The 23,736-nt window shown below is 39.7% G+C and overlaps 1 protein-coding gene across 1 annotated transcript in view; it reads right to left on the minus strand.

Moving 5' to 3' along the window:
• Positions 1-1,044: 1,044 nt before the first annotated feature.
• LOC100551294 (transmembrane protein 135) overlaps positions 1,045-23,736 on the minus strand; it is a 104,164-nt gene continuing 81,472 nt past the window's right edge. The window contains exons 4-12 of the mRNA XM_031552288.1: positions 18,886-18,927; positions 17,144-17,290; positions 14,842-14,911; positions 8,960-9,127; positions 6,531-6,594; positions 5,705-5,781; positions 3,967-4,065; positions 3,230-3,297; positions 1,045-1,763 (exon numbers count right to left, since the gene is read on the minus strand). Of these exons, the coding sequence (XP_031408148.1) occupies positions 1,631-1,763; positions 3,230-3,297; positions 3,967-4,065; positions 5,705-5,781; positions 6,531-6,594; positions 8,960-9,127; positions 14,842-14,911; positions 17,144-17,290; positions 18,886-18,927 (868 nt within the window). The 3' untranslated portion in view covers positions 1,045-1,630. The remainder of the gene's footprint in view (positions 1,764-3,229; positions 3,298-3,966; positions 4,066-5,704; positions 5,782-6,530; positions 6,595-8,959; positions 9,128-14,841; positions 14,912-17,143; positions 17,291-18,885; positions 18,928-23,736) is intronic.

Below are 23,736 nucleotides of genomic sequence, written 5' to 3' on the forward strand. Positions count from 1 at the left end.
CAGACAACTGCTGTTTTGAAGTTAGAAGTAACAGTGATAGAGAATCACTGATACAACAGCTGATGAAGAAGCTGATTTTGTGCTCAGACTGGTACAATTTTCCTGACATCTCTGTAAATTCAATAACATTACTTTTTGGTCAGTAATATGAAATTAATGAGAATTAAAATATGCGTAATGCTGGGGTAGGATTACAGTGTTACGAGACAAAGATTCTATTAATTAATCCAATTCATATTATCTGACAAAGACTTTCAGCAGAAACACTGATTTCTTCTTCTTTTTTTCTTCTTAAAATACGTGCAACATAGTTTAGCTTTTACTCCCTGGCTTACCACATGTCTTTTCAGTTGAATGCAAACATAGTTCAACTTTCCATTAAGTTCTAGAGCAACAAATACCATTCACATGAATGGAGTCTAGTAAAGAAAAAGACAGAAAGGTAATTAGCATGTCAAGGTCTTGCTTTAGAACACAAATTAGTATATGTAGAAATATGTAGGATAAAAATGGAATTTGAATAGGTGTTTACTTGCATTGAGAACAAAATCAGACTTAATGTAACTGTCATAGTTATGGCTGTGTGATGGGCAATAGAAAATCATTCTTCACCAAATACAAGGAAAAAATACTATCAATATGATCATCAAAACAATCTAACCTCAGAGGTCAGTTCCCTTCTAAAGGCCACTGGAAATGCTGGCTGGCATGCTGCTTGACAAACAAGCCAATGCCATCTAAAGGGACAATGTTAAGTCCTTTAAAAATAAACATTTAATTTTAGTATATTTTGGAGGATTTGTTTTGTTTTGTTCTCAGCTTTTTATTTTTGTAACTGCTGTTTCCAGTACCATCTCGGAGGCTGAAACATTTCATTCCTTCCCCTGCCTGTTTTGTCATTTTCCACTTGGCAAATGCAAAGCACCACACCCTGCTGCTCCTTACGCACAAGTCGCTGGTATTGCCTTTTTATTTTCCTTGTCTGTTTTCTGTATCGTCACTGGGATTTACAGCCCTGGAATGTGATTTCTGCACTAATGCACATTTTTTTTTTTTTTCACTAAGGAATGCCTTACTTTGCAACCACAGCTCTATAAAAATATTGTCCTTTTAAATAATGAGTGGGCAGTGGCTCTTTTGAGATAAATCAGCGACACAATTGGGAAAGCCAAGGAGACTTTTTCGCCAGACTGTAATAGGTTTAAGATCAGGTGAAATTCTGGACCTAATCTGTGCCATACATTTTCCCTTCTAATTTAAAAATTACTTTTAGTTTTACCAAGTATTCTACTGGTATGAATAAAATTTTTGAAATTATGATGCATATTTGTGTTTCATGTATGTTTTACTTCTCTAAATATATTACTCATTTGTTTAATTCATTCAGGAATCTACCATACTGTCAGCCAACTACAGTAACCCAGAAATAAGTTCTGTATGTGGAAGAGGCTTAATCACTAAGCCACACCTTCCTACAAAGCTCCAGTACTTTTGATTGGTAAAAAGCATTTCTCATTGAAATAATACTGAAGTGGAGCCAAAGCCCTCCTCCATATACATTACTGTTAAGTTATTCAACTTTCCAGGACAAAACGCTGGTCACATTCAACGACAAGGTATACTATAATTTTCACGACAGCTCCAGAGGTAGCTCTGGTGGTACAACAGTGTATCTTGGGTCAAGCTTAGGCGTGAAATCCTTGAAGTTCCTGGATGCTTCAGTACCGAATACATCCAAAACTTTCCTGTTCATCAAAGCAAACCTGAGAAAGCGCAGACATGAGAGAGTGAACAGATCATTCATTTATTTATACAACAAAAAGCCAACCTATCAACATTTGACAGATCTGATGACTAGTGCTTTGTGTAATTATGCTTTATAAAACATGACTTGTATAAAAACAGAAAGGAGAGAGCTCCTTTCTACTTTCAACTGCACCAAAAAAAGTCCAAACAAACTACACTACTGCCTTTCCCACTGCAGCAGAGTGAAGTCTGGCCATGCCTAAGTCTGGATAGCAATTTAATAGGTGTTATTTTCATCTTTTTACTCTTCAAAACCATTGAATGAATGACCTATGAAATATCAAAATAAACTGCCTTTATAGACAGTGTAAAAATTAATATTACAGACATTTGCTTTGGGTGAAGTAAATGAGAAGAATTACTATTCCCTCTCCTCTGTCAACTAAAGCAATCCTATGATTAGCACAAGAGAGAAAAATACAGCCAAAGGTGGACATCTGCACTGACATCATCTCCCACATCATGTTTGCACAGCCTCAGAGGTTGCCTGTGGATTGCTTCCAGGCATCCTGAGAGAGCTCCCCACAATGTCCAGCGATGCGTTAGGTCACCTGATGTCCAGCTAATAGCGTGTTGTGTGCCGGGGTGTGTAGGTTCAACACGCTCCAGGGAATGATCTCTCTTCTATTTTTACAGTCTAGACAGAGGCAGAGCCTCCTCTCAGTGCTGTCCCTCAGTTAAGTAGGTCGTATCCAAAGGACTGAAAGAAACTCTCAGTATTATCAAGACGTTACCTTTTATAGTCCCATTCATAAACTGCTCTTAGCACAGTTTTGATGCCTTGCTTCTGCCATGTATTGTACCCACGTAACAATGCATACTTCACCAAACTGTATTTTTATAATTCAATTACAGCAAAATCTATTTTAAAAGATGAGCATTTTAAGATGCTGCAGTGTAAATTCATGGTTAAAATCAGCGAAAATTATTCATTAGTTTTCAATGAAAAATATCCTTTTCCAACTGAAATAGATGTTCCATAAAAAACTGTCAAATATTCAAAGTATCCTTAAGAAATGCTCAGAAATTTTCTATTAATACTTTCAAACACATAGTAATATCAAGCTGTAAGTCACTGTAGTAAGTGATTTCATCAGCTTCTCTATTTTCTGGATTCTTCATTTCCACTGAAACCTGAAAGCATTCCACCTTTCCAAGTGAAACTAAAGATAAAAAGCCCTCTGGTTACATTCTCATCTGCTAAAGAATCTTAACCAGATTTAAGTCTTTGCTCCTGTCATTAGACTAAACCAACAGTCAAAAACATCAAGTGGACTGGAAGCTGCTTGAAAAGCAAAGTAAATGCTCAGGAAATAAGCCCAAATGTACTGCTACAACTATGCTATTGAAAGAAAATGACACAGAAAATTGAATGTGATCAATGGTATGTTTAAGAAAGCTGTAAAATACCCCGATTGCATACCTGCCCTTTGTTAGTCGTAAAAGGAATTTCCAGTATGAAGGTCTCAGATTCTGAACTTCCATGACAGCCTACAAGGAGAATAATCTGTAAGAGCCAGTTGTGGCTGGTCAGGGGACAGCCTGCTCTGGTACATTATGTTGCCAAATCCAAGGATCAATAAAGAAATGGAAAAGTGTAGAGTAATTTGGGTCATGCTGAAAAGGAGCTTTTATAGTTGACGCAGCCAGAAAAGGAGCTGAAGATGAGGATACATAATTGACTTGGAAAGGGAAAAAGAGGGTAACTACAGCTTGTTTCAAGTGTAAAACTACAAAACTGCTAATTTTTGCAGATTCTTGCAAATGGGCAACTTCATTTCAAGTTAGCTGTCAGGGAAAACCTCCACTTAATTAAAAAGAAACATAAAATATTATGACATATTGTTTCCCTGCTTGAGAAATGGTCCTTCCATACGTTTATGAAAGACTCTACATTTATAAAGTTTCTCGAATCAATGTGTTTTGAGATATTTTCCAAAGAATTTAGTGCTTTGTGTAACATAGTTATACATAGTTATATCAGAAATGTGAGTCGTAGAAATGATCTTCTCACAGTGACACTCAAAAATAGGTTGTAGGATCCACAACAACTTGCCAAATCACATCTTTTCACTGTATACTGATGGTCCTCATTCCATTTGACATTTCGGTTAAACTAGAAGAATATTCTGATATTCTATCAGAAGACAACATACTTACTGCCTGAAAACATATTGATGTAGAAATGGCATAGATGACGCTGTCTGCATGAGGAAAATAGGGAACCTTCCCTGCTTCAATGCCTTTGAAGTATATTGTCTATAAAAATAAACAGAATACTTGGAATGAAAAAAAAAAAAAGGAAAACTAAAAAGTCGCCTTTTACATTTGCTTTGTTTTACATTTTCAGAATATGCCAGCATTACTAACTCATGCTCTTATATTTTCATATACAGCCACAAATATGACATCAATTGAACTAGCTTACAGAAGTTATCCATGATCAATAGAATGAGTGGCCACAAATACATAGAACAGGACTTAGCAACAGCTGAGAGTGCTAAAAGGGCTGTATAGATCTTAGAGAGAGAAAAATAAAAGCAAAGCTTGCTAGGATAAATTCTGCAATTGAGAAAAGCAAAAGCATAATGCAATAAGTATTCCAACAAAGTGAATATTCACTGTTCTTAAACAGCTTGAAATCACATACTTTTATTTCTGAGAAAACATGTAGAGTTTATTTTCCTGAGCACAGCTTGACCTTCCAAAGCAGCACACGCCTCTTTGGTCAGTTACCCTTGGCTTGCATAAGACGATAAAAGTAGTTTAAAAAAAAAAGAGCACACAGCACTGCAGCCACAATGTCTCAAAGTCCAGAGAAAACCATCCGCAATACAAGATACTATTGTTATGGTGTTGTTTTTTTTCCTTTTCCAATTGATGTTCCAAAAGAATCAATACGGATAACTCAGAGTTGCTTTTATATAACCACTGTGTGAACTCCTTTCAGAAGCCTGATCTAGGATTAGAGAGAAAAAGCATAAGCAGAGCAGAACTTCTCTTTTTATGTTTAATCTTATGTCTAAAATAATAAAAGTTTCCCTCTTTTTATATTTTTTTAAACGAATTCAGCACAATTAATGGTGGTGGATAAATACTGGTAAGGAACGAGGCCCTTGATATTTGCAGGAGAAAGCTTTGTGATTTGGAGATGAAGCATAACAAGAGAATGCTGTCAAATTATTCCATTGGTGCTGCTGGGGAAACAACTGCGGCAACATCCTGGTATTATGGAAAAGTCACAGTAAGAAATGAAAATGATTATACTTTGTTAGCAAAGTATAATCAACATACAGAGTTCTACAAACCTCCTTAATTTCTTCTTTCCTTGGCTCCCAATTTTAACAATTTCATAGAAATAATTCACATTAGTCAAATGGTAAATAGAACAAAGATCTCTGCAATGCCAGGAATTCAATCAGTTGAAGTATACTGACAAACAACTTCAGCTATAGACTAAAACTTAAGCTATTTTGAGTTATCTCACATATCTGAATGCCAAAATTATGGAACAAAGGCAGGAAGTTGAGCTGTAGCTTTTGGCAATAAATCTGCAATTAAGGGCTAGTTCTGATTTATGTTTCTAGCAGAAGAGACAAAATCCACATTCTTGGAACCTTCAGATTTAAAAATGTGCAAAAGCTACAAAGCAAAGAACTATGAAGAAAGCAGATGAACAAAAATTCTGGCAAATATACATGAAGATCAGTGGATAAAGAACATTTAAAATGAAACACGAGAAGGAAATGAGACCACAGAATGGCACTGCCATGTGGTACACACCTAGGAAAATACAGCCTCAATATTCAATTCTGGATTATGCTGGAATATTCTGACAAAGACTATGAAGTTCAATGAAGCTAAAATAAAGAGCTCTGTTATAAGGACAGCATCTTACCTCTACTAGTTTGGATGCCAGATACATAGAGATAGTAGTACTTTTGTAGAACATCATAGAAATTCCAGCTAGACACCCTGCAACAGTTAGAAAAGCATTATTGTGATTTACTGTTGCAGTCACAGTACATCAGCTCAACAGATGTTACAAAAGATTATGCTTTCTATTGCTAAAAAATAAAAATAAATAAATCAGTGACACTTTGGTACTGCCCATAAAATATGGTTTGTGTCAGTAAAAAAGCAACAACAACAAAAGCCCTGAAATACAGCTGTCATTCAATCATCAGGCGCACAGGCTCAAATCTCCTCCTCCATCCCACAAACAAGAGAGACCTCTGAGGATCTACAAGGTGGATACACCTATTGGTGCATAAATAAGAAGGAAGGTCCTCCCACACTACACAGATTTCACTGAAAAAGGGTCCTTCCTTGGATCCAGTGGAGCCCATCCTTTCAAATGTGTATTCTATCATGTATGGAAGAAGCACTATTGAAACCTCAAATCAAAACACTTGGAAAATAAAGGCTAAATTTACATCTGTGCATACAATAATTTTTTGTCCAAGAAGCTGAACATAATAAACAAAAGAACATTTCACTGAATCTACCTTACAATTTTAATGCAAGCCTATATTTGAAAACACTTCAAACACTACTGTGTGCTTTCATATTTGAAACACTACTGACACAGCATTAATGTATACAGTCCTACTTTTATCATCTAACTCTGGAAAGGGAATGGAAAATAGACATCCATCTATGAGCAAGACAAATAATTGCAAAAGCTCAGCAGAGCCCATGTAGCTTTCTTACAGTGGACTCACCAGCTACAAGCGCATGAAGCTCATCATCTAGGTTCCGTACCCAGCGCAGGAAGCAGCTTGTACCCTGCAGGTGAACAGACAGCAGGATGAGCCCCAGGCATTTCTCCTTCGGGATGCATAGACTGGAGATATTCTGCTATAAGCTAGTAATACAACGCATAGCATGGATTAAGAGTTTGGTGTCGTAATACCCACAATCCACACCACTTGAAGTGTTTTAGTTGTTCACTGTTACTGTTTCTTTCAGAATCGCAGAGCAGAACAATAGTTTGAATACCAATCTAATTCATGTGTGAAAAATAAAGCTAATTTTGAACTGAGCATCTTCCTTCGCTGTAGTTGTCTTGACTCTTTCCCATGAGAAATCCGTAATATCCTCTGTATTTCTTTTTAACATTTTGGGAAATCCATACTTTGCTGCCAAATTTTATCCCTGGCAAATCTATTTGCTTCCAAATGGCTCAAGATTTACTGTAAGGCCAGATTCAGTGCTGATGGCTCTGGGACAACAGTACACAGTTCTGTATGATAGCCTGCTGATGTCTAATTTGAGATGAATATCAGCCTCTTAACCCATCTAAAATGTGCTTTTCGTGGAATCAAAGAATAATTCATTTTGGAAGAGACCTTTGTAGATCATCTAGTCCACTCTCCAGATCTTATTAAAGCAAGTTGCTCAGGAACTCATCATCCAATTAAGTTCTGAGTGTTTCCACACATGGAGACCATACAGCCTCACCAGGCAACCTTTTAAAATTTTCTTGTATCTCATCAGAATCTCATGCATTTCATCTTGTGTCCATCTCCTTTCATCCTGTTACAGCACAGCTCCAAACACAGTCTCTCTCTGTCTTCTCTGCACCCTCCATGAGGTGTAAATAGCAGTAAGATTGTCCCGTGAGCCATTTTTTTCTCTTAAGATCCAGTTTTCCCAGTCTCTCCTTTCACATCAGATGACCCAATCCTCAAATCATCTTGGTGGCCCTCAGGTGAATTCATTGTGTTATTTCAAAGTCTTGAAAAAATATTGAAATGAAAAAAATCCAGAAGAAAATGTCTACATTGTCCCAAAATTGAATTATGACAGTCAACTTTACTAATCAAACTTGTAATCTTATTTAAAAAGGGAAATGAGGCTGACACAGCTGATTTATTTTCTATAAAATCATGTTTACTGGCAATAATTTATAGAAAGGGGGACACAAAATATTCACAGCTACTGCAGCTCTATAGAGGCATTTCAATCTGCCCTCAGGTTCAAAAGGCATCAAGATCCAATCTTTTGCACTGATTAAGATCTCTACAGCCCTACATGCTTATCTGAAACTGTAAGAAAAACATAGTGCAATCCAAATCAATGCAAATTATGAAAGGCAAACAATAACAGAAAACACCTACTTAATAAATAACAAATAAAGGTCAGAGTGTGTCAGTCTCATGAAACAAATACTCATAGAACCAAACTAACTTTGTAGTTGCAGGTTTTAAAATAAGTGAAAATCACTTCAACTTTTGTAATTTAAATGGTTTTATTCCCCAGAGGCCCTTTTAGTAAAATTGGAGTAAAAATCTGATTTTCAAATAAAGTCTGAATAGCCCATTTGCATTTGGCCATTACAATTTTACATCTTAAAAATTCTGGTATCTCAATCCAATGGCAATTCAAGTGAGATTCTGTTTTGTTTACAAGTAAGGCTTGGTTTTCATTTAATTTCCAGTTAGTAATGTTCACCATGTATAATACAGAATTATCTTAACTTTAGAGAGCAAGTAAAGTGGCTGTTGAAAAATTGCACATGTGATTAACAACATAAAGGTGAAAAAACAACTTTAGAAGCGTGCTTTGCCACAACCTCTCCCTTGGCTTGTTCACATCCTGCTTGGCATTAATACACATAAATCAATTAACTTCAACAATGCTGAATGAATGTATATCAGTTCACAATCTATCATCCTCTAATGGTGCAGAAGGGTTGATTTCCAAGTGCCTCTTCAGTTGTGCATGATATATGTTGTGCAAGCTCCTTCTACTCAGCATCAAGTAAGGGTTCCAGATATTTGTGCCAAAAAATCTGCAAATGGCTTCTCTTTGGCAGCAATGCTGCTACTGCAGTCACTGCACTACAGTGTTTCCATAACACAAAGTCCCTTTGGAATCTGAATTCATTTTTTTTAAGTACCTCCTATCTCGTGATATCAATACCAGGCTGCAAAATCTATCCGGTTTTTTCAGAACCAACACACACATAAAAAACGAAACACAGAATGAATAGAAGACTAGTTTGCTGTTTACAGTTTAATGGTCAGAATACTAGAACTGCCAGTGCCATTCTGTAGAAGCCAGTACCAGTTAGAAGAGTATCTTCCTGATATTTTGAGAAGCAAAATAGAACACAGGGCAATTGTTACTGTACATGTTTTAAGCTTACTTTGTATATACTGACAAAAGATCCCAGAAAAGCTCCAAGCTGGAAATTTTCCTTGTTGTAGAAGAGTGAAAGTAGCCGGGATGGCTTTGTAAACAGATGCCGGAAGGTAGATGGGATCCGAAGGCAGCACTGGATCAGGTAACCAATGCTAAACATCCTAATGAAGCCCTAGAGGAAACGGGAAGAAATCGCAAATTCAGAAGAAGGAAAACCAAGAATGTCTACAGATGTACTTATTTTTTGTTAACATTCAGCAGTTTAAAACTCATTCTGCATATACTACATAAAATACATTCCCATCTTCAACTTTGTTTTTCTGATTCCCTAGCAACAAAAGCAATAAAGTAATAAACAAGTGGCTCTCTTTTAATTTGAATGAATACCTCAAAGGCCTCAAAAGGCAAATTCTATTTGTCTTCTGCTCTAAAATTCCATCCTTTCAAATAATCCTGATGGTTTCCCTTCCATGTTACTGACTGGTTTTTAACCACAAATGGATACACAGAGGAAAGTAACGGGAAAACAGCACTTCTACACTCAAATGTCTTGAGAACGCACTAAAGCAGTAAAAAGCCCACACAAAATAAATTTCAGAAAGTGGGAGAATTAGAAACTGACCCCAATGGCTTGGCACAAGCTCATGTACTTTTCCTCAACCAAACTGGAGCCTCAGTGAGCTCTGCAGTAAGATCAAGGCCAAACCTGGACAGGAGATTTTGTGCAGAGCTATTGCAAAAGAGTAATGTCGGCTCAAATTATTTTTTCTTGCTGTTTCACCTTAGACATAGGTCTGCTATTTTATATCACAAAACTACGCTGTTTCTCTACAAATCCTTCTCCCCCATCTCTTGTAACTTCCTCCCATGCTTTCTATCATCATTTTTACCCTATGGCTGAACTTCTGGGAGAATTTTGAATAAAATTTATCCTTTGTTTGGTTGCTAGATACCTCATCTGAAAATTATAAGAATGCTGTGCACTCATCATTTGCAAATCAGGCAGCACACAATGCTCATAATTTCTGCAGCCCATTTTTTGGATCTTTGAGATAACCCCAGAGACAGTTGTAACCAGAAGAAACTTGGATTGAGCAACCTTTCCAGCTCAGAAACTCAAAATATCTTTGCCTCCTGCAGAACTTTCTAATGCATCATCAAACTCATAAAACTTTATTCTGGTTAAACATTCAGCAGTAAACTTCTTGAAACAATTACTCTCGCTGAGCTGCTACTCAAAAAGTGGTTTACAGGAATCAAGTGAAAGAAACTATTTTGTGTCATCCAGTGGGTCCCATAACTACACATGAAAATTTTCCATTTCTTCCTCTGCTACTTTTAAAGATGTGTAAATTGTACTGTGCTACCGACCCAGTGTTTTGCAGTCCTATAATGAAAATGCCTACTGAAAGGTATGTACAGTAGGCAGAGTTTTAAGTGCATTGTGAATTTTGTATAGTTAAAACGTCAAAATTAAGATGAACATAAATTCATACCATCAACAAAGAAGTACTCCACTGTAAAGTGCACAGCCCTTGTCCTCTAGCACAAAAAGATTATTACAATACCGGGTACCATTATATAAAAAGAGAGTCCAAAAAATACCAGTTATGATCAAAGTCCTAACAAGAGAACATACAACAATCAGGTAAGAATTTTTTCCCAGCTGTAGGAAAGACCATTCAGACAGGGAGAAGAACATTATGTTAAGAGACACTTCAGTGCCAGCTGGCAGTCAATTATATTTGCCATTTTATAAGTAGTGCTGAGCTGCAGCACACTTAGTTTTGATTCACAAGAAAGCATCATAAATAGTACACAATCTCTTTCTGTTTAACTGATTAAATCACAGCACATATTTACAGGTGTTTTCCAGAGTCACAGAAGTATTACATTTTAGACTAATGCATAGTATTGTTACTTTTCCCTAAAAAGACCTCATATAATAGAAGTAAAAAAACAGTAAAGTATTTGCAGGAAACCATAATAAACTTAAATGAGAGGAGTAAACTCTGCTACAAGCCATTTCTCCACAGCAATTTTAAAGTCGTGACTGAGATCAGTTAGATGTAGCAGTACAGTGAAACTTCTGGAGTCCTCAATTCAGGAAACAGGTTGAGACAAGGACCACAAGGACCATCAGAGGGCTGGAGCAACTCTCCTGTGAAGAGAGACTGAGGGAGCTAGGCATGCTCAGCCTGGAGAAGTGAAGGCTCTGGGAAAACATCACTGTGCCTTCCATTAACTGAAAGGAGCTTATAAGTAGGAGTGAGGGTGACTTTTCTTTTCACAACAGCTGACAGCAATAGCACAAAGTGGAACAATTTAAAAGAGGGAAGATTTAGGTTAGATGTTACGAGGAAATTCTTTACTCGGAGAGTGGTGAGACCCTGGCGAAGCTGCCCAGAGAGCTGTGGTGCCCCATCTCTGGAGATGCTCAAGGCCAGATTGGGCAGCCTGAGCTGATGGGGGGCAACCAGCCCACAGCAGAGGTTGGAACTGGGTGGATTTTAGGTTCCTTCCAACTCAAGCCATTCTATGATTCTATGATCAAAGATCTTGTGTGAGCCACCTGTTTTCATCAGCAGCACTGACAGAGAAGAAGAGACAAGACTACTGCTTTAGGCTAAGGCTTCCTCACTATGATCAACAGGAGTCACAAAGAAAAATGTTATTCAGCTGTCTCCAGTAGCCTGCCACACTCTTCAAGCGTTTACAAAACCTCATCCTTCTCCTTGTCTGTTGTTACCAGTCTGCAAGTGTTGCTTACTATAGGAGGGTACACCCTCCTGGACATTCTTTTTCCAGTTGATGTATCCATAGAAGCATTTCTCATCCTTCTTTGTGCCCCTTCCCAAGTCCAGTTTCAGTTGGGCCTTCCTGACTCCATCCCTACAAAGCCTAGCAGTAGCCCTATACTCCTCCCAGGTTATCCATCCTTGCTTCCATGCCTGTGTATTTTCTTCTTGCTCTTCAGTTTGATGATCTGCAAGTCTCGGTTCAGCCATGCCAGTATCTTGCCCTAAAATTACCTCTCTTTGTATTTATGAAATCACAAACAAAACAAATTTTCCACTAGATACAGTTTTTCACAGAGAAAAGGGTGTCAATTCTATAAGTAGTACTAATCACAGAATCACAGAATTGTAGGGGTTGGAAGGGACCTCTAGAGATCATCGAGACAACCCCCCTGCCAAAGCAGGTTCCCTACAGTAGGTTGCACAGGAAAGCATTCAGGCAGGTTTTGAATATCTCCAGAGAAGGAGACTCCACAACCCCCCTGGGCAGCCTGTTCCAGTGCTCCGTCACCCTCACCGTGAAGAAGTTCTTACGCACATTCGTGCAAAACTTCCTATGCTGCAGCTTATGTCCATTTCCCCTCGTCCTGTCTCCACGTACCACTGAAAAGAGACTGGCCTCACCACTATGGCCGCCACACCTCAGATATTTATAAACCTGGATCAGGTCCCCTCTCAGTCGTCTTTTCTCAAGGCTAAACAGACCCAGTTCACTTAGCCTTTCTTCATAGGGGAGATGCTCCAGGCCCTTCACCATCTTCGTGGCCCTTCGCTGGACTCTTTCCAAGAGATCCCTGTCTGTTTTGAACTGGAGAGCCCAGAACTGGACACAGTACTCCAGATGAGGCCTTACCAGAGCAGAGTAGAGGGGGAGGATCACCTCCCTCGACCTGCTGGACACGCTCTTCTTAATGCACCCCAGAATGCCATTGGCCTTTTTGGCCACGAGGGCACACTGCTGGCTCATGGCCAACCTGTCGTCCACCACAACAACCAGGTCCCTCTCTGCAGAGATCCTCTCCAGCAGCTCATCCCCCCAGCCTGTATTGGTGCATGCAATTATTCCTCCCTAGGTGTAAGACCCTACACTTACTTTTGTTGAACCTCATCTGGTTTCTTACTGCCCAGCTCTCCAGCCTGTCCAGGTCTCGCTGAATGGCAGCACAGCCTTCAGGCGTGTCAGCCAATCCTCCCAACTTCGTATCATCAGCAAACTTGCTGAGGGTGGCCACTATCCCCTCATCAAGGCCATTGATGAAGATGTTGAACAAGACCGGACCCAGCACAGACCCCTGGGGGACACCACTGGTTACAGGTCTCCAGAAATAGAAATCTATTCTTTTGTTCTAGCTGTGCTTCTAAAATAAAATAAGGTTATGAGGATACTTACAGATGTATATTCAGATACTGCTAACATGCAGCACAGAATGCATAAGGATTTTGTCTGAGATTACTAAACTACTTAAGAATTTGGTAACATTAATTAAAAAAAAACTCAGAAAGTCTGGTCTAGCAGCAGTTAAAAGCTAATTGCTATAAATATGCATATGTAATGAAAACCAGTGTTTTATGTAAAAGTGAAGCATGCTGAAGTTAGCAAGGCATCCTTTAAAACAGATGCACAGTAGGAGATATTACATCAGCAGACATCTGGAAATGCAACCAGACCAACCCACAACATCACTTCTGCTTGACTGTACTCCTTGTTTTGAATATAAATTTCACTGTAGCGTTGGACATTCATGCTGTGGGCCAGACACTTATGTCTCTGAGGAAAACAGAGTACACAGAGGATGTTGACCAATTCAAACTCTTAGGAGATGGAGGTCAAAGGTGTCCAGGAGACCTTGAATAGCAAACTCACTGGGCAAGGCACTGAACAAGCACAAAGCAAGAAGAAAGTCTGTCCCTAAGATGCTACACCCTAAAGAAAAGGCACAGCCCAGGAATGAGATCACATGTGGGCTGAGACAGTGGTAAGAGGTTGAGAACAAAAATCTAATTTGGAGCAGCAAAGTATCACAAGCCTAATCAACTGCCCAACCTGCAGCACTTCACAGATACCACTGTCATACAAGCAGGAACCAAAAGACCTTAGGAAGGTGGGCATTGCTTGGATGTTTGTGCATGTGATGCTGACTTACCATGCTGGCTATATGTGGGTGCCGCCAACAGGAAATGTGTTATAAATTTCTGGCTTGTACAGTAAATTACTAAGCAAAAAATGTATGGAGGTAATCCACTCCAGTCTCATACACTTTATTTCTGCCTTCTGATTCCTGTCCCTGAGCAAGACCATTTTATACTGAAGCTTTGATAAATTTACTACTACCTTGTGGGCCAGAGGAAAAGATAAAATGCCACATCATTCAACATGGGCAAATTCTAACAAATTTGGTACAAATAAGCAGAACGCATTGGAAGCAACTGAAAACAGTCAAATCATTTTCTGCATCTGCATAAATGAAAATGAGTAGATTTATTAAGTGACCAAAATCTTTTGGAGTCTTACCAGCTCCTAAAAAAAGGCACAGCAGGTGGTACCACCTGCGCCAAGCCAATGCCAGCCAAAACAGCCTCCCCTGCACGGCACTCCTCTAAAGGAGGACAAATTCTGCCACTGGGCATGGCCAGCTCTTCCTGTGCTCAGCAACTGGGAGCAATCTCTCATTACTCTGAGCCATTAAAATAAATGAACGGAGGACTGAGCCCAGAGCCAGCCTCGTGTGCCAAACACCACAGCTGTATGCATGGCGCTGCCGAAGCAGCACATTCCAGGTGCTTTATTTAGGGTGGAGTCACAAATGGGCTCAGCCGCAGAGTGCATCACATAGTTCAGTTCTTTGCTTGCCAGTCCATTTTTCCCACACGTTTTACGTTATTCATTCACTTCAGCTAATCTGTGAGATGAGAAAACTTTAACCTCTGCCCCATTCAAAATTGAGAAAACGTGTTTTCAGGCTAGTCACATTTTCAATAGAGAAAGAACGAGTAACAGGCTCTTTTTCATTTCCGAAGTATAGGCTTTTTCCAACCAAAGAATTTTACCCCATCTTTGCCAGTTTGTCAATCTAACTTCTGCACTTACTTTAATACAATATGAGATGCAATTATCTTCATAATGTTTACAGCATCTATGCCTTGGGCCATGTTTGCACCTGCAAAAAGCACAATGAAACACGTATTAACCTGTAGCTGTTTTCAGTCTAATCAATGGGAGACTTCATAAATTTTTCTTGCCTAAAAATACATAAAGTGTTATTTTCCCACCATCGAAGGGCACTGTGAGCTTTTATGATGCCATAAAAGGGCAATAAAAAGAAACAATACGTTAGTTGTACAGAAAAAGTGTCTGCAGATTTATTTTGATCCAACCTCTTTTCTTGCCATGCTACACCTATAATACAAAATTAAGCAACGCATTTTCTGCTGTGGGCAACAGGGAGCAGCTATGAGACAGAACTCTAGGGGTATCACCCTTTCCAGTCTGCCTGTATATTTCACCAATTATCTGTGGCCTTACACAGAATCATAGAATCGTTTGAGCTGGAAGAGATCTTTAAAGGATATCTAGTCCAACTCCCTGCACCTACAGCTCCATCAGGTGCTCAGAGCCCCATCCAGCCTGACCTTGAGTGTCTCCAGGAACAGGGCTTCCATCATCTCTGAGCAACTTGTGCCAGTGCCTCCCATTTCACCTTGTCCTATCTTTCATAGCCTGTAAGGTTCATTGGAAAGAAATGCAGGCAATGCACAGAGTTATCCCATGAGACATCTTCCAATTACAAGCATTTCACTTCTGGGCTAATTCACCTACTCTGTAGGTTGTTTTATGGCTCTGACTTCGAACTGCAAATTTGACCTTCAGTGTATAAGAAAGATTGGCTTGGGATGGTGGGATTCCCAGACTGTGCAGTTGTTAGCCCTGCATAATGTGGAATTATATAGAAGTAATGTCATACCATGTTTGAGCGTTACATTTTGCTATAGCCAAGTATTTAAGTTTTAATATAAAATAAATTACACAATTTATATACTATGCCAAATATCTTGGAAGTTTTGAATCACGTACTATAAAGTCTAATGGCCATAAATCATCTGTGAGGTCAGTTTATGTAGCAAAAATTGTAATGAGAATGTGATCAGGTTACAGGCATTTAGACTCAATTATATTGAAAAGAACCATATGGAAGAGAAAGCTGTGAGAGCGTTACGGCTCAAAACTGGAAGTTTTCTGAATGTCTGAGTAGGAAGATTCAAAACCTTAAAGAAAAAATACTCTTTTCCACACATAGTCCCTTGATCCTAGTACTTAGTGAACAGCAGAAGAGCTATGAACTAACTGAATAAGGAGTATTTAAGACAAAACAGATATAAACAACTCAGCTAGAGGAATCTGCACACAGCTCACTGCTTCTTCTCTTTGTAGGTCTTTTTTTTTTTTAATTAATACAATCTTGTCTGAAAAGACATTGCTGATTTTCCTCGTATTTTTCAATTCAAAGGCATAAAAAAATCATAGGAAGTCTCCCTGTAATACAGGCAGTATTACAGCAGTGCCAGTTCACATCTGCTCATTAGCTGACCAAATAAGATAAGCCACTACACACTGCCCTTCATAGACTTGTTCCTTTCCTGCGTATCAGTAGGTAGAATCTGGTCATAGAACTGCTCCTGAAGAAGTCAGTGGAAGTGAAATCAAGGTGTGATATGGTCAGATGTCCTCTCTATTTGTTATTCCATTGTCTTTATAAAAAAAGCTATCCCATATCACTTCTTTAAGCTTATACACTTATACCTTATAAAGGTCAGCAAATTGCATTCTGTAGACAGGGACAGAACATGTCTTAGCTAATCTACCAGTCCGTGTCTGACCTCACGTAAAAAACAGCTTTAGATTCACTTTTGCTTGGGACTTTCCTGACATGGAAGTGCTACAAATTCTGTTCTTAGAATACAGGGATGTGGGTCCCGCAAAAAAAAAATGACATGATGGTAACTTAAGGTGACCTAAATAAGGAGAGCTGCTGTGCAGTTTTCCTTCTTTAATATCACTACTGGCACTGCTGAAACCATGCCATAAGCCAGCGCTGCAGAAAAAGCAAACAGCACTCTACCATGCAGAACTGGTTGAACTTACGCTGCCTTGTTAGACAGCTGCACTGCAAGCTATTTTGAATCCCTGCTATGACAAACAGGTCTTAAATTTTGTTTTTCTTAGGGTTCATAACTTGTTACTCTTAATTATCCAGCAAAAAAGAATTGCAAAACACTTAAATGCAAAGCAAAAGAATCATTAAACATTGTCAAATCTGTATCTAAACATTAAAACAAGCTGAGTAGGAATGATTCATTTTATTTTGTTACTCTTTTACTTTCTTTTGACTCACACTTTGTCCATCAGCTTTTTCGTTAGAGCCAACAAGTTCATTCGCTGTGATATTTTTTCACAAGGCTTTATTTTTCTCTCTGTTTTCGAAAATGCTGCTTCAGGTGAAAATGAATGAGTGGGGATTTCTTCTTTTCCTACAATGAATCTGGAAAAACAAACAAACAAACAAACAAACAAACAGAAGAACAGTTGCATAAATAACTCAAAGATATGCGAAGTCTCTGAAGTCTCAAAAACAAAGTCTCTAGAAGTCTGTAAGACAAACTTGAAGTTATCTACAGGTCTACAAAAACAAATAGGTGCCATACTTGTATCTCTTTGGAAAAGACTAATCCACCAACACAAACTCCAGATAGCAGACAGGAATTTTTTTAAAACCAGGCACAAAAACATTACAGGGGAAGTCCACCTCTCATAGGAAATAAAAATATCAAATAAGAAAATGAAATTATGTGTGAAATGTCTCAGTTATCTCCAGAAACTGACTGACAAAAAGGTTGATAACTACTGAGATGTTTTTACAATTTTGTAAAATCTTCAAACTGTTGTGCTCTCACCAAGAGCACCAATTTTGTTGTGCTCAGCTTCATCTTTAGTTCTCCTTTGCCCAGAAGTTCTTACTATCAAAAAAATCAATTCATCCCAGGTGTAGAGTTACTGGGTATCAAGGGCAAAGGAGGTGACAATGGCAAAATGCACTGTTTCCTAACACTTACCACTGTTATCCAAGTTAGTAATCCTCTAGCAGTTTTCTTGAGGGTGGCAAAGGTATAAGTCTTTGACATTTGTTTTATGACAGAACCTCCCAGAAAACTGATAATTTCAGAAAGTACTGAAGGCCATCACAGGATTGTTTCATGTCCAGATTTCTGGACTACAGAATTCATTATCATAGAATTATTAAGGTTGGAAAAGACCATTAAGATCATCCAGTTGAACAATCAACCCATCCCCACCATGACCACTAACCACGGCCATCAGTGCCACATCTACATGTTTCATGAGCACTTCCAGGAATGGTGACTTATTTAACTGCTTAACTATGGTTGCAAATTCTATAAAGTATTTTCCACTACCAACAGCAGCTCTGCTTTCCTTGACTTTGGCTTCAGTTCTTCTCTTCACCTGTGAGCTGATACTGACCATGGGCTGTTGTAGTGGTAACCACGTAGCAGAGTATATAAGGTAGTGATAAGAAAAATGTCTCTTCCTACTTCTGCCAGAAGGCACAATGGCTGGAAAACTCTGTATAAAATGCAAGGATGTGACCAAAGAGTTCCATGGTAAAATAAACTCTAGGAAAGTCAATATTACCAAGGCAGCTACAAGGTTTAGTAGCATAGGATATGCCAGAAATCCATGCTTTATTTGGTCGCTGGTCACAGAACTACACAGAAAATAAATTCCAGGTCAAAACACTGCGGCCCTTTCCTTCAAGGAGAATAATGTGAATCATGAATCCCAGGTTTAGAAAGAAAAAAGATTAGCATGCCTTCAAAAACATACACAGCACGTGTATTCATTTCCTTCCTATAGTAATTCAAAATATGAAAAGTTCCCTCTCTTACCAGAATACTGTGCATTCAAATATGCTGTATATCCCTCCCCCCATCATAAAATTACATAATGGCATGCTTTTTCTTAGGAGAACTCATTCCAGCAGTGCAGCTTCTTCTGTGCACAATTCCTCAAAATCTTCTCTTCAAGCTATGTACTCAAAGAACTATTCTCCTTACTTACTTCAGTGCAGAGTATGTAAATCCCTTCAAGCCATCTTTGCACCTGAAACATAAAAACAACAATCTTTGTTATAAAGGACCGCTTGCAGCAAAGAGTTGTAGGCTGTGTACAATGTAGAAGGGCTGTGGATGAACACCAGTTTCTCATTAACAGAAAACAGCAAGTCTGTAACAACTCTGTGGCTACCCCCAATCTCACAGCTGTCACCACAGCCTTGGAATGCCTTAGAAACAAAGGGTAAAGCATATAAACGTCAGTGCTTCTCTGTTTTATCAACACAAAGAGTGGTGAAATCTTTAAAGGACAGTGACAGAACTACTGGGGTAGCAATGGGCAATTTCATGTGACAAAGAAGAAAAGTTGAGATGAGTTTTACAAAGCATAAGTAGCTTATCAACATCATCACTTCAAGAACACACTGTTGTAAGAGAAGACCATTTGGATAATGCAAGATCTTCATAAACAAGAGTGAATGAACACAACCCTCCTCTTTCTGCCCACAAATACCATACCATCCCTGGGAAGTCCATGCTTGCCCCCAGGAGCACACGATACGGGCTCCCAGGAGGCAGCACACACAGCCAGTGCCTGCTGCTGGAAGCTGGGTGGGAGAGTAGCAGGAAAGACACAGTGAGGTGGTGGCTAGTTTCCAGCTCAGCATTATGGATGGTACCAGCCATGCAATAGGCTCCATCTCCCTGGTTGTAGTATGCAGGTGGACTCACTCCATTTATTACTAGTGTGCCTCTCACTTGCCTTCTCTCTTCTGAAACTCCCAACAGAAGGCAGATGTCATAGAAAGCTTTGAGACACTTCTGCACAATGCCAGAAAGCTCATCCTGAACAGCTTCTCTTTTAAAATTCCTGCATCTAAAACATTGATGATGTATATAGGATCTATAGGGGTTCAAGGTAATCTTAAACAACATTGTCCACTGTATCTTTACTTAATATAGCAGAGGCACAAAGAAGACATTTTATGATTCTTCACTTATGGAACTTGGAAGCAAGAAATTCTCATAACATTTTAACATAAAGATGGATCAGCATGCCTGCAGACTGATGGACTGAAACAAAGAAATCACAGAATCACAGAATCGTTGAGTTGGAAGGGAGCCCAAAAGCACAGGGTTTGGGTATACTCACTCTGCCCACAGAACCACTGTGCAATATCATGAGTTTACTTTAAAACCTACTGACAGCTGTAAGTTAAGGTCCTGTTGAGTTATTATGGGTGTTAGACATACTATGTCTGCCAGCTCAAGAACAAGGCCTTAGTTTCTATTTTCAAGTAAATTAGAACCATACACAAACCAAAATGTAAAAACATTCTTAAGTGTTTCTAGAGTCATACTGAAACAGAAAAGTAATCACACTGAAAACACAGGGATGCTTTTGCCTTAATCACTACAGTGCAATTACATTCCAGCTGCTGATGTTGAGCCTTCATTCCTGGATCGGCCACCAGATGTCCCTCCCAGCTGCTGCTAGCCCCAGCCCTGCCGCCTGCATGGAAAGTGCCCAGCATACCCCTCCTTGCTGTTAGTGAAAATCACAAGACATCTGAATTACTGAAAGGGAAAGCCACATTCTAACTCGCTCTTCATACCCCAAAAACCAATGAAAAGGATTTCTTACAGCCATTCTCACTACACGTTGAGTAAATCCTATGCAATAAATATCTGCTGTATTGAGGTTTGGATTCTTTTTGTTGTTCTTTTATTATTAATAGTTCTATATAGTTATTTCTCCATTGTTACCAAAGATAACCACCAGCTCAGGCTGCCCAGGGCCCATCCAACCTGGCCTTGAGCATCTCCAGGGATGGGGCACCACAGCTCTCTGGGCAGCTGTGACAGGGCCTCATCGACCTCCGAGTAAAGAATTTCTTCCTAACTTCTAACTTGAATTTCCCCTCTTTAATTTAAAGCCATTCCCCCTTATCCTATTGCTATCTGCCTGTCTAATAAGTCACTCTTCCTCTCTCCTGTTTATAAACTCTTTTCAAGTGTTGGAAGGCCACTACTCTAGAGTCTGCCATTCCCTTATTTATTCCCAAAGTAATTTATACATAAAACTGGCAGCAACAAAAGAAACCTCCACGCAGTCTCTTAACACACTCCTTGGGTGGAGGTAAAAAACACCCAGAGACAGCATGGAGATGTCCCAAATCTAAACTGCAGCTGCAAATACTGCTAATGTACAATGGCAGTGGCACATGGTACTTCTCATGAACATCTGGCTGCTAATAACTGAACTAAGACTAATGATTTGCTTCATACAGGCCACTGCTAATTGGTAATAATAACTTTTACTCAATGCTTCATTGCTCAAGGGGTGAAAAAGTCCCTACTCTGCTGCTGACCTCTGTGAGCCATTCAAGCTGCAAATGAGCACAGCTAAAAACAGTGCATGCACCCAGCATTTCAGATTCCCCTGAGATGGGAAGAAATCTCAATAACATTTTGGGTTTTTTAGTGGTATTTTTCAATCTGGGAGATTTGGAAGAGCCATAGAATCATACACTGGTTTGGGCTGGAGGTGACTTCAAGCCCATCCATTTCCAACCCCCTGCCATGGGCTGGGTGCCACCAGCTCAGGCTGCCCAGGGCCCGTCCTACCTGGCCTTGAGCACCTCCAGGGATGGGGCACCCATAACTTCTGGGCAGCAGTGCCAAGGCCTCACACCCTCTGCGTAAAGAATTTCCTCCTAACATCTAACCTAAACCTCCCCTCTTTTTGTTTTAATGTAGCCATCTCAAGCTGCAGGAAGGAAGCACCATTTTTTGCCCTGTAAGCACTCTTTTAAAGGCACGCAATCTGCTTACAGCCAACCAGCAGAGAATTTTCCCATCAGAAGGGAATTTGCCCCTGGTCTGAAGCCAGCAAAGCCCATGGCTGCCAGCTGTCGCTGTCCGGCTCCATACACCCCATAACGGAGTAGGATCGTTCACTGCTCACAGCCCAGCTTTGAGCTCTGGAGCCAGAGCAGCAGAGGAACGGAGGAGATGCAGCAATAAATCTGGGTTCTCCACATTCCCCCGCTGGCACAATTTTAAGACAAAAGCAAATGGGGTCGATTTCAATCATGTTTAATTATAACGTAAATTTAACTTATGGCCACACACAGGTTTCTTTTTTTCATAAAGAAAACAGCAAAAGTGGAAGAGAGCCAAGGCGTGATAGTCTCTTTGTTTCCAATGAGACATGAACTAACCGTAATTATTTATGTTTGGATACATAAAGAGGTGCTATACATGGGATCACACCACTCTCTCTCTGTCATGTGGGAAGAAGTTCCCACACTGAGCTGCGAGGCTGAGTGCCAGCAATTATGTTTTGGGGTTTTTTTAATCAGAGTGCCTTGTCCTAAGCCTTCTAATGATTTTTAGTGTGACCAATTGATGTACTCATCACAAGAAACCTTCTGAGGAAACAAGTCCCCGTTCATCCATAGAACTCATAAGGAGAAAGTAGCTCACAGAAACACCACATGCCATGTTTAACGACATTCCCATATTGCTTATGTTATCCTTCAGGGTAAGAGTAAATTAGAAACTCCTCTACAGAGAGCTCATTATGGCCATGTGGGAAGGAAGCCCTGCAAGCGCAGGACATGGATTTGTACGTTACTGCAGCACATCCTGCCTGCTGGGACCAGCCGGGGGACCACATTTCTACATTAGGGTGTCTCATTGCACAGAGAAGGGAGGGTCATCATGAAGAAATGGGACTGTGTCTGATCACACCATCTGCATCCCCTGCTATTAAACCCCTTGCTATTAAGGAATTGAGTGCTACCTACCCTCCTTTGTGAGCTGCAATGAACTCTGCAGGATAATCCATTCTCTGTTTTAACATACTTAGAGAGGTTACTACATCTTCCTACTTTTGTATCTCGATCTTTACTTCTCATCTTCTCCCCAGTGTTAACAGTCAACAGCAGCCCTCAACACAAAATCCAACTGTTCCTTGAACACCTCCAGGGTCAGTGACTCCACCACATCCCTGGGCAGCCCATTCCAGTGCTTCACCACTCTTTCAGAAAAGTAGTATTTCCTTACGTCCAGCCTAAATCTCCCCTGGAGAAGCTTAAAGCCATTCCCTCTAGTCCTATCACCAGTTACACGATAGAAGAGGCCACACCCAGCTCACTACAAGCTCCCTTCAGGTAGTTATAGAGAGCAATAAGGTCTCCCTGAGCCTCCTCTTCTCCAGACTGAGCAATCCCAACTCCTTCAGCTGCTTCTCATAAGGCCTGTGCTCCAGACCCCTCACCAGCTTTGTTGCCCTTCTTCGAACCCACTCCAGGGCCTCAATGTCTTTCTTGCAGTGAGGGGGCTCAAAACTGGACACAATAGTTGAGGTGCAGCCTCATCAGAGCTGGGTGTCTTCTGTATCCAGTTCTTTTTCATTTTCCATCTCCTCTGCTCCACTGTTTTAGAATCATATGATATCCTGAGTTGAAAGGGGTCCCAGTGATCATTAAGTCTTCTAACTCATGGCTCTACACAGGACTACCAAAAAATCAAATCATAGGTCTCTTCCTCCAAGTCAAATTCCTTTTTTTTGTACTTTGTCCTCTTCCCGTTTGTCCTCTAAACATTATTCTCAAAAAGCTCCCTTTTCTTAAAAAAAGAAGAAGAAAAAAAATGCAGTACTTCTTTCATATCTTCTCAGGGTCTTATACTTTCCACTTTGTTAATCAAATGTGTTGTGACTACTGGACCGAGGGTACAGATTAAGTGTCACTGAAAAATAGGATTGTAAAGCAAGTCAAGATTCAAGGACACACATAATTATTCTAAATTGCAGAAACAGAAGAGTTAGTTCAAGCTCAGTTGAACTAAA

The sequence above is a fragment of the Meleagris gallopavo genome, chromosome 1 (assembly GCF_000146605.3).
Source record: "Meleagris gallopavo isolate NT-WF06-2002-E0010 breed Aviagen turkey brand Nicholas breeding stock chromosome 1, Turkey_5.1, whole genome shotgun sequence".
Classification (NCBI taxonomy): domain Eukaryota; kingdom Metazoa; phylum Chordata; class Aves; order Galliformes; family Phasianidae; genus Meleagris; species Meleagris gallopavo.